This window comes from Pogona vitticeps, chromosome 4, assembly GCF_051106095.1.
Source record: "Pogona vitticeps strain Pit_001003342236 chromosome 4, PviZW2.1, whole genome shotgun sequence".
NCBI lineage: Eukaryota > Metazoa > Chordata > Lepidosauria > Squamata > Agamidae > Pogona > Pogona vitticeps.
In genome coordinates this window covers 63,394,272-63,406,309 of record NC_135786.1, presented here as the reverse complement: position 1 = coordinate 63,406,309, position 12,038 = coordinate 63,394,272, and the positions used below count along the sequence as shown (strand labels likewise).

Here is a 12,038-nt window from a genome sequence, read left to right as displayed (position 1 = left end):
ACAAAGTCTGTGCGTAAAGTGTGTGCAGGGTGGGCATGGGAATGTTAAAATCACCACCTTTTCTGCTTCTCATCAAATCTAGATCTTGGTACCCTGTTTTCCTGAAAATAAGACCTAACCTGAAAATAAGCCCTAATATGATTTTTCAGGATGCTCGTAATATTAGCCCTACCCCCAAAATAAGCCATAGTTAAGTGAAAGCCCGCCCTCCACCATTGTGCAGTAACCAGAAGAAGATGACGTGACTGTATTTGAATAAACATAGATTGTACATGGAAAAAAAGCATCCCCTGAAAATAAGCCCTAATGCATTTTTGGAGCAAAAATTAATATAAGACCCTGTCTTATTTTCGGGGAAACAGGGTATGTTACTTTGCTGTGATACTGCTTGGTATCTCTTTGGAGCTTTAAAATGGTAGGAAGATGTAGAGTGTTGAAAGCACGCCGTGTTCTAATAGAAATCTTGCAAAATTAGCCAGCTGATATCAAAAGGTTAATGTTGGCCATCCCAGCAAAATACTTGTTCACACAACTTTCTTAAATCTTAGCGCGATATCTCTACAACCCTCAAATATTTACACATATTCATTATATAGTTGGAATAGTCACTGTGAGAAAGCAGAGGGAAACAATTTAGTGAATATGTGGCTCCAGTGGAACTACGTGAATACAGAAGTATAGAAGCTTTGTTGTGCAGGAATAAGATGATCAATTTAATACTTGTGTTTCCACAAAGGTTGTTCTTCTGACAAAGTAGTACTTGAATCTCTTTTGTACAAAACTGTACCTATTTTCTATTTTGATGTATAGGATCAGTTGGTAAAAGAAGATAATATTGATGCTGTGGGCAAAAAGCTTCAGGAATACCACACTCAATATCAAGAGAAAAGTAAGGAGTATGACAGATTATATGAAGAATACACCAGAACATCACAGGTATATTGCAATTTGCATTAGATTTGAGAGGGTGGGTGCAGCCCCTTGGCTTTTGCAAGTTGGCTAGCCTTGTGCTGGGGAGGGCTTACACACTTAGAGCAGCTGAAGGAAGGGGTTAAGAGTACTTCTCACTTCCACATTTCTCCCTTATAAAATACCCACTTAACACAACATTTCAGAAGTCACCAAAAGTTGTGTTGCTATCAAATAATGGTGAAAGAAGTATTTGGCCGAATGGAATTTTGAGTATTACTGAGTGTGTAGGTTTTTGCTGTCACCCTACCTAAAAACCTCTGTGCTACATCAGGACTCTGCTGAATGGGAGCACAGCAAAGAGTTAGCTGGAGAATAAAATACAGTGGTGCCTTGCTTAGCGATGTTAACTCGTGCAGAAAAAATCGCTGCTAAGCGATAACACTAAGCGAAAAAAGACCATAGAAACGCATTAAAACGTGATTAATGCGTTCCTATGGGCTTAAAACTCACCTTTAAGCAAAGATCCTCCATAGCACCACCATTTTCGGTGCCTCTAAAGTGAGGAATCCGTGCCTGAAAACAGTGGGCGGCCATTTTGTTTACCCGGTGGCCATTTTGAAACTGCCGATCAGCTGGCCGAAAATGGGGGCTTTGCGATGATCACTTCCCTGCAATCATCGCAAAGTGAAATTCACCCATAGGGACCATCGCAAAGCGATCGCATTTGCGATCGCAAAAACAGCGTCGCTAAGCGATTTTGCCGTAAAACAGAGCGATCCCTATGTGAGGCACCACTGTACATGATTTCAGTCCTTTAAAAATATGAAAGGCTGACCTTTCATATCAGAGTTGTTTCAGCCATCTCTTAGTGGCAGAAATCCTATTGGGCAGTTACACATAACTTTGCGGTAGAAGTTTTAGTAAGCTCCTTAGGGTTAGTTTGCCATCCTTGACTCCTATAAGTATCCATACTGGGCACTGAAGCTGAGGCTTCATTCATGGCTTCTGTTGGTATAGCATCCTGCATCCTCAGGATGATGGATCACTTTTTTGTGAGAAGGCAAGAAGGCAAACTAGGGTACCCAACCAGCCAAAGACACTTGTTGATTAAGTTTTATTATCTTGGTTTTGGAATACTAAACTTTTCAATATCAAATTACATACTACCAATTAAGAAGTCCAACATTAATAATCTTCATGTTATATAAAAATAATAATTAAATAATAGCGGAAGGCACCTCTGTGTTTTTGCGCTTCCAGTGGTTAATTGGTGACCTTTCTGAATTGGTTTCTCTGTGCAGGAAATTCAGATGAAGAGAACAGCAATAGAAGCATTTAACGAAACAATTAAAATATTTGAAGAGCAGTGTCACACCCAAGAACGATATAGCAAAGAATACATTGAACGATTTCGAAGGGAAGGGAATGAGAAAGAAATTGAACGGTAGGTCTGTCAAAATTCACATCTACCGGCAATCTCTGTCCCAGCGTGGTAGTGGCATGTCTTTTCTCTATAAATCATTGCATCCCTTCATGCCCCCAAACCTGAAGCAAACGAATTAAAAATACTTTTTAGTACTATATACATTATATGAACATATGATTCCATTTAAAAGTTGTAGTTCATCAGTTCCAGTTCCACAGCAGTATCAGCGGCACTGTCTAATTCCTGCATACTTTTGGGACCCTGGACAATATTTAACTATTTTCTCTCCCTCCCCCCTTATTTTCTCTAGTTAGCTGAATTCTAGATAACTCCAGTCAGTCATTTCAAATTGGAAAGAAAAATCTGTACTTCCTTTTTCCTCTTATCAGGAGTAAGAAAGTGGAAGCATCCTGTGTTTGCTGGAGTCTCCTGTACCATATTTTATGCCTATATTTTAGTTTCATGTTTCTGTACTTTTGGTTTATTCCTTAAATAATAAAATGCGAATAGGAAGCTGCCTAGAGTGGTCTGGTAGTCCAGATAGGCGAGGTATAAATTAAATAAATAAATAAATATATAAAAATTTTGAGTGGATGCTTATTTAGGTTCCAAGCTGGCAGGATTGCGACAGCATCCTGCACTGTGCCTACCATAAATCCTCTGCGCTTTTTAGTCTCATCTATAGATAAGACACATATTTTGTGCTAAAAGTTTTTGTTTTGTTTTGTGGTCTTGATATGTGTACTAGCAACCTTTAAAAGCATTACATATTGTTTTCCAGGATTATGATTAACTATGAAAAATTAAAATCACGTCTGGGAGAGATCCATGACAGTAAGCTGCGACTTGAGCAGGACTTGAAAAAGCAAGCCCTGGACAACCGAGAAACTGACAAGAAAATGAATAGCATCAAACCTGATCTTATCCAGCTGCGGAAAATCAGAGATCAGTACCTTGTGTAAGTGAGCATCCTACGAATAGAAACTTCATGAGTCAGACTAGATGAGACTCTATTAATGCAATTAGCAAATGTTTGAATGACTTTTAAGAAATAAGTAGCAGGTATGATGGAACCTGATCCTGGTAGTGGTCAAATATATTATTCCCTACTATTCTCAAATGTGTGTCAATCCCTCCTACCCTTGCAACTGCTATTTAATTTGACTGCTAATTACCTTTGTGGTGATTTATCCTAAGACATTAACGGAGGAGGCTGATCCCTTTACAATGAGACAATTTTAACAACTAGCCTGCCCATTCAGTACTCACAAATAGCTGCATGCTTATTAATAATTAATCTGGGGGTGGACAATTTCTGAGGCATTTGACCTCAAAGGGCCCCTCATTCTTCTTTAATTTAAACATTCATGTCCTCTATATAGGATAACCCTATAGTTTTAGTCCTTCCTGTTCTGTTTTAGGGAAGGCATTTCCCCACCTCACTTCCAAAAGTTATAGATTGGAGGGAAAAGAACCATGGTAAATATATTCTCTACATACCTAGAAGGTACATAGGGTTTATAAGTAAATAAAGATTTGAAGAGCGTGGAGGAGCTTGTTGTTAATTAGCCATTTTGTCCACTTGTGTTGTAATCCAAAATGTCCCTGGTATGGTCTGGCCACAATTAACTGTTATATTTCCCTTTGAAGTGAAAGGCAGTCTATATGTAATCAATGTTGTTAAATGAAGCAAATCACAGTAGAGAGCTTAACTATGCCCTTTTTTTGGCCTTCCTGCTTTAGTCTTATTACCACCTGCCTACGAAATACATTTTGACATCACTGATCATGGGTCGCTGCCACATATTGATAGGGGGGATAACAACATACTTATGCTATGACTTCACATAGAGATCTTCTTTGTGTTCTAGGTACTTACTTTACTTAAAGGATCAAAATGCTGCATGATGCCATTAATATGTGTGGTCAAGTCAGTTCCAACTTCATAATGACCCTAGAAGGGTTTCTGAAGGATATGAGATATTTAAGGAGTGGCTTTACCAATGCCACTTTCCCATTGACTTTCCAAGGCAGAACAGGGATTTGAAGCCACAGCTGAATATCTTTTTTTCTAATGCATTTTCGTGTGCACGCTGTTAGCCAGAATGCCACTGTAAGAGCTTTTTGTGGATGATCCCAACCACATTAAATGATGCATTTTATCTCATTCACAGCTGGCTCAATCATAAGGGAGTACGGCAGAAACGAATAAACGATTGGCTGGGAATAAAAAATGAAAACATTGATGAGTAAGTTTTTGTGTCCATAGTATGAATTTTGTAACATGAATAACCAATTGCATTAAAATGCACTGCAAAAATGTGTAGCTCTTGTGTTAGTGACCATGGCTTGGTTCTACATGTAACATGCTTCCAATAGAACCACTGAATTCAGTGGTTGAAATCCAGTAATTTAAAACACCACGTGAGGCTGAGGATGTTATCAGTTTTCACCCATGGCTATATAAAAGTATTAGTTCATATCCATCATTATAATAAATGTACCATAAATGGCATGTAAATGGTGAAAAGCTTGTGGGCTTATTCCCATTTTAAAAACTAATACCAGAGATGGTTGAATATTATTAATCATTATGTACATAATATTTTTATCTTATGTGAATGGAATATGAGCATATCAGACAATGGAACTGTTTTTGTTTTGTTTTGTTTTTTGTTTGTTTGTGTACAACATTGAATGACTATTAACTACTTCAGGTCTTAGTCCTGTTTAAGTGTGCATGCATGCATGATTGTTCTTGTGACAAGAGTTAACATTAGTAGATGCTCTTTTGATTCCCCCCTAATATTCTGTGAAGTTGGCCTTTGTTTGCAATAAGACTTGTCTCTTCCTAGTTCATACTTTACAAATGAAGAAGATGAAAACCTACCACATTATGATGAAAAGACTTGGTTTGTGGGAGATCTCAATCGCATCCAAGCAGAAGATTTGCTTTGTGGGAAACCTGATGGAGCATTTTTAATTCGAGAAAGTAGCAAGAAAGGCTGTTATGCTTGTTCTGTGGTGTAAGTAACAATCCCTTGAATTTCATTGTTGCTGAAATACTATATGACATTTACTGAGGAATAAGCCACACAAACCCTTGATAATTATTCTTCAGTAAACTTCTTGGACTTGCTTTACAATAAATATGCACAATGTTGACCTCCACATCTAGAGAATCTTTTTATCTTAGAGATTTTTATTTTTTGTTTGTTTAGCATATGAGGATGTGGATAAAGCAGTATGCAGTGATGAAGATAATATAAATTATTCAGACTCATGTGCAGAAGGATCAAGAAATGCTTAAACGGACAATTGGCCTAGAATTTTATCAGGCACAGTTCACCTGATACTAAAAGAACTAAGGCAATCATTGTTTCATCTACCTTAGCTCCATAGCCCATATGCTATTAAAAAGAGCTTTAAAAAGTAAGTTGTCAGACTCTAACTCCCATAATCCTGTAGTCAGTGTGGTTACTAATTGAGGTCCTTACCTATGCTACAGTTGTTTCCGCTTTGCATTCTTAGGCTAGTCCTCTTGCCAAAAGTACTATAACATTTCCAGGTCTTCACTGGGTATATCCAATGAGGAAAAATATCTGTTAATCCATTTAAGGTCTACCCTTGTGGTCTGTTTTTATGTCCAAGTGTACTGTTACTGTGGATGTTTTACTGTCCTGTTGTATATGCTTTATCTGTTATATAGCTATAGTAAAATAGATCATCAGTTAAAATAGTTTTGATAACCAGGCTACGAGACTTTTTCCCTTCAAACTTCTTACGTTTTTGGACTAGATAGGCCTAATAAGAGCCATTAGAATTTCATAAATTTCATGATAACTTGTCAACCCAATATAATCATTAGTAATATCAATATTATCTTGAATTGTAAATTATATTCTCTTTCTTACAATAGAATTGTAATAGGCTTTTACAAGGACCAGATCTATGTATATTTCTCCAGGCTGAAGTACTTTGTCACTCATGAAATGCTTTGAGGCATTTATTTTGTTTTAAGTGGATATGAAGCTGTACATACTTGATCCTAGCTGTGGAGTTTTAGTGAATTAGTCTCTTGTGTTTTATCTCATATTAATTGGTACCTTAAATATCACTACAGGAAATATGCTTTTAAAACATGTTTTGATTGGGAAGTGTAGTTCAAATGCTAGCCACAAAAGTGCATTTCTCTTAACTTCTGAATAATTTTATGAAGCTACCTTGCAAGATTTCACTTTCTTGTGCTCCATGATCACTGCAAATGGGAACAGCAGCCCCGAAATTAAAAGACGGCTGCTTCTTGGGAGGAAAGCAATGACAAACCTCAATAGCATCTTAAAAAGCAGAGACATCACCTTGCCAACAAAAGTCCGAATAGTCAAAGCTATGGTTTTCCCTGTAGTGATGTACGGAAGTGAGAGCTGGACCATAAAGAAAGCTGACCACTGAAGAATTGATGCTTTTGAATTGTGGTGTCGGAGGAGGCTCTTGAGAGTCCCCTGGACTGCAGGGAAAACAAACCTATCCATTCTAAAGGAAATCAACCCTGAGTGCTCACTGGAAGGACAGATCCTGAAGCTGAGGTTCCAGTACTTTGGCCATTTCATGAGAAGAGAAGACTCCTTGGAAAAGACGCTGATGTTGGGAAAGTGTGAAGGCAGGAGGAGAAGGGGATGACAGAGGATGAGATGGTTGGACAGTGTCATCGAAGCGACCAACATGAATTTAACCCAACTCCGGGAGGCAGTGGAGGACAGGAGGGCCTGGCGTGCTCTGGTCCGTGGGGTCACGAGGAGTCGGACACGACTAAACGACTAAACAACAACACCTTGCAAGTGTTTGGAAGATGATATTTAGGTTCAAAAAGCTACTGTCAGCCTATTTGTTCAAATATTTTTAACAAATATGCTTCTGTAATGGGAAGGAAAAATGAGATTAATTTCCTCCAGAATTGGAGATTGAAAAGACTTTTTGTTAAATCTACACCTGGGTATTTGATAACTGTTTTTATTTATTTAGGGAAATGATTCCAAACATTCCTACTGTGCCACTCCTTGAAGTGTCCTACTGCAACAGAGTATGAGAACAGTAACATAAGATACTCTGAACTGAAAGATTTATGCCTTTCTAAAATGTTGGCTATATAGGAGATGGCTGTTGATGAGGTAGCAAGTATTCCAAATCTAGAAATCACCACTCGTACATGATTATTTATGCTGCTCTTGTTTATCATGATAATTCAGTGTCTTTCTGATAAGCCTTTAGTTTATAATCTTTATTTTTCTTTTACAGAGCTGATGGCGAAGTTAAACACTGTGTGATTTACAGCACTCCAAGAGGTTATGGGTTTGCAGAGCCATATAACCTATATAGCACCCTTAAAGAATTAGTCCTTCATTACCAGCATACCTCCCTTGTCCAACACAACGACTCACTCAATGTCCGGCTTGCTTATCCTGTCTACGCACAGATGTCCTCCTTCTGTAGATAAATTCTGGGAGAGTGAGATATAGGTGAAGTGTTGGTTATCTTGGATTTCTTTTCTACAGTTTTTATTAGAACCCAGAGGGCATTCTTTCTCCTTAGACTGCTTGTTTTGCACAAGAAGTGATTTGATGAATGTGAATTGGAGACTTAACAGCAACAAGATAACAGCTTTGGGATAGGTTGCCCTGGTGCTACCTGAAGATCAGCTGTGTTTTTATATAAAGAGACACTCTCTCTTCCCCTCTCTCTCTTTTGTTCTCCCTGCAAGGAACAAGTAACTCTCAAAATGTATACAGAATACCTAGAAGCAAAACTGTGGAGAGAAAATTTTGCTAAGTATCACAGCAGAACTTCCTACTTGGATTTTGTTTCTCTGAGGTATTGGTTACATCTTTCAGTCTTAAACTCCAGGAAAATGGGGAAAAGTCTCTACTACAGAAGCTTTCCCCCGTTGATATTAGCAGCTTTGCTGCAAGTCAGACAAACTTAAACACGAGGGCTCATCTTGATGTAGCATGGTATTCGGTGAGAGGAGACCAAAGGAATTATGGAGAGAGTTTCAGGTTCATATTTAAAAAGGTTATTGTCAAAGAAATGTTGCTTTATGTTTTACCAACAATAGCAAAGTTTTGGTTCTGACAGCACTACAGGTCTTCAAATAAAGAAACCAAATTGAATCCACCAAAACTTCTCTCATTGCTGGATTGAGCACTTATTGGGAAAACTGCATTTGTAATCGCACACTTGCCAAAACTTGAATATAGAAATGTAAAAGCTAAAACTTTATTGTGTAATTTTCAAAACGTTAACCTGACCTGATGTAACTGCACCACTTCCCTGTATTACTTTTTAAACACATTTTCTTTCTTTCAAGGATGTTAGTTCCCCCCCCCCCAAAAAAATACTGAGCTTTGGAATGTAAACCAGAATGAAGCTGGCGTTTGGCATGTTTATAAAATACTAAACAATGAACATTCTGTTAGAAAACATTTTGGTTTGTTTGTTTGTCTTAAAAACCCCTTTAAATGTGCAATGGATTGCTTCTCAGTGGCTCGCTAAACCAAAAACAAAACCTAGCATCAAAAAACCTAGGTGCAGTCTATATACTGTTGAAACGTGTCTATAAACCTACTTGCATTTGGATTGCACCCTAAATCATTATTCCATTGTGCAGGTTGTATACTTTAAGAATTCATTGTTGGTTTTTCCCAAAGGCAAATATTTGGATATATGAGTTTTGCGGGATTAGTCAAGATATGAAGTGGTACACAGAAACAATTTTGCTCAGTTTTCATTTGCCGTGTCAGATTCATCCACATTGTATGTTTTATCAACTAATGAAATTACAGCAAATATAAGAACTGGATCCTCTAGACTGTGAGAATTTATGTTCTTAAAAATTCTGTTTCTGACTTCTTGTTACTATACATGTGCCCTTCTTGATTCCTTATTGTAATGACTGAAGATTATACTTGAGCTAGAAGACTTGCTTATGTAAAAAAGGGAAAATGGGCAGATTCAACATGAAGTCTTTCCCTTTTTTCTGGTGTAGTAATTGAAGTGCATGCCAGGGATTTGGGACATAGATCTTTTCTGGCTCTACCCTACCTTTGGTGCCACCTTGAATCCACCAGACTGTTAGACTAATGTTTACACAAAGCAGAATGCACTATATGGGAGCATAGAAGTATTATGCAGAATATGAAATTCCTGATCAGGAAAATGATAAATCTTAAGCACTATTCGTCAGTTGGAGGGGCCAAACTAGATTGCTGGACATGTCCCAAAAGCACTTCTGTTTTGCACTAATCTTCCACCACTTAAGATGAATGCTGGCTAATCAGCTGCAGCAACATCTTCTAAAAATGAGATGGTGGTGTCAAACTACCCAGTAATCTTTAAAATTGGGAGAAGGAAGTAAATGGCCTCATATGCTCCCATCTCTTCCATCTTTTCTTTACCCAACTGGACACTGCACAGTCCCCTTCAGTCACCAGCATTCTCTTCTTTCACTAAGTGTGGCTTTAGTTTACCCAAAAGAGATCCTCTGAAAACCTTGCCAGTTTGCTCATTCTAACATGTATCTGTGCATTAAACTGTCACAAGATCTTGCCCGGAAAATCAAGAGCCCCCCCTTTAAAATCAGAGGAACCTCCCAGAGATACCAGTGGTAATTTGTTCTACTTTGGGTATGATCAAACAGTAAAATAAACTAATTGGCAAAACGAGGCAGAGCTACACAAACCTCGCTGCTTTGTGTAAATTTGGCCTTGTTTGCTAATGTTTTAGTGTCACAATAGACAAAAAACAATGGTAGAGCATGGATGAATTCAGAAACACACACTTCCTTCAGCTGTTTATTTTAAATTTCACAACTAACTTTTATACAGAACAGTTCAAAAGCCTCCTTGCTGGATTTCCCTTTACACCAGCACATTCTGGCACCTTTGCTTTAAAATGCTGTACAAATTAAATGTATATATAGTTCCATTTCAGTTTGTCTCTCTGCATTTGCTTTAGGTGAATAAGTAACAATTGCTGATGTTATCTATCTTGGGTATAGATGCTGCTGCATTAGACTTTTGAATGTGCCTGGCCTGTGAAAATCATTCTGATGTCAGCTGAAATATGTAGCAAGTATATTATGTGAACATCTTCATTCAGTTTACATCCACCTCTCTTGATTTAATATTCCTGACTGTGGTGGAATTTAGCTGGCCTCAAGTGGCAACCCTCCAAATTCTCATGGCTCAAATCACTTTTAGTAAGTCTAGTCCTCCTGGCATCACTACCTATCTTACAACCAATGCATTAGAGAATATAACTGAAGCTCAATAGCTAAATGTGCAGGGTGAAAGTAAAGAAGCCATCTTTGTTTTTCAAGCACATAGACCTTAATTGTGCCCGCTATGCATCCACATTAACAAGTTCTGTTTTGTGTCCATGCATAGATGACCACTTGAAGAAGGAATATTACAAAAAGTGACCCTTTTAAAAATCCAGCAGCAGTGAATTATATTGTTCTCAGTGATCCATCTTTGCAGCCTCCCCCTTCCCACAGTGTTAAGAAATAGTGTGTTCTCTTATGCACAGTTCATCGGAAATAAATTTGTAGGTTTTGGGATGATTCAGTATTTTGCTTTCTCACTGCTGGAAAACTGCTTCTTCTTCTGCAGTTACTATAGCAGGTGTGATGCACGTAGATCAGTTAGGAATGAAAAATAATGAACTACCAGTACTTTTGCTGATTAGTTTCTTTGTCAGTCACACTCCATCAGATCAAATACATGTGTATGACATTTCAGGAAGTCTTAGTATGGGCAGTGCAGCATTGTTTCTCCCTGAGAGTGCAAGGCAATACTCTGAAATTCTTCTTTAGCAGAATAGGAATAAATCCAGCATCAGTAGATACTTTACTAGTCTGTGAACCAGAGATCCATTTTAGGTCTGCATAAGATCTGGCACATGCATGCTCAAGCTGATTTCCCCATAAACACACACACACACCAAGCCAGTTATTTGTATTGCATCAGAAAACACTTCTGAAATCTCTAGAAACTCAGAAGTGATTTGTCAAGCAGTGGTGTAGGGAACTGCTATTAGAAAGAAGAAAACATTTGAAAACTCTTACACATACATAGAGATTGTTATAATAACCCTTTTGTGGCCTAAAATAAAAAGGGTCAGGGGCCCTAAATATTTAAGCTTCCCTTTAGGTCCAACAGCAAAATTAACTTTCATTCATATTTACAAAAACTGAGTGTGCAAACTCCTTCGAGTTCCAGTGCTTTTGATATATAAATGTGTAGGTGTTTGGATAAAAGTGTAAATGAGAACCACGCCAAACTGCTTGTATAAAACAGCCAAACACCAATCTGCACAAGCTCAGGAAGAAGGATAGGAGCAGTTCTTTAGCCTGTCTCAGAGCAGGCAAACAATAGCCTGTAGAAGCAAATATTTAAGTTTAGGTTTATTAGATTTCTTAGGCCTTTTTCTTAAAAAAAAAAAAATCAAATGTGGGCACATCTAGTGCTATATTAAGGGCTTGGATAGTTTGGGTCTGTAATTATGCTGTCGCTTGCTGTGGAAAGCTTTGACAACTTGTACAGTGACTTGATGCTGTTTCTGTTCACATAGCAATTTTCCTTTTTTGCAATCACATTTGCAGATCTAGAAAAGCCCCTTTTTGGTACTTGAACATATTTTTCTC

General features: G+C 37.9%; 1 protein-coding gene across 4 annotated transcripts in view; it reads left to right on the top strand.

Annotated features, from left to right (window-relative positions):
* Positions 1-11,783, top strand: part of PIK3R3 (phosphoinositide-3-kinase regulatory subunit 3) — a 363,941-nt gene extending 352,158 nt beyond the window's left edge. For 3 of the 4 annotated variants that reach the window (XM_072997577.2, XM_020783361.3, XM_020783362.3), the window contains 6 exons: positions 811-936; positions 2,214-2,356; positions 3,120-3,296; positions 4,513-4,587; positions 5,194-5,364; positions 7,634-11,783. In XM_072997577.2, the coding sequence (XP_072853678.2) occupies positions 811-936; positions 2,214-2,356; positions 3,120-3,296; positions 4,513-4,587; positions 5,194-5,364; positions 7,634-7,832 (891 nt within the window). In that variant the 3' untranslated portion in view covers positions 7,833-11,783. Of the gene's footprint in view, positions 1-810; positions 937-2,213; positions 2,357-3,119; positions 3,297-4,512; positions 4,588-5,193; positions 5,365-5,559; positions 5,843-7,633 lie in introns of those variants that run through there. The other variant, XM_072997578.2, reaches the window with a different exon arrangement.
* Positions 11,784-12,038: the final 255 nt, after the last annotated feature.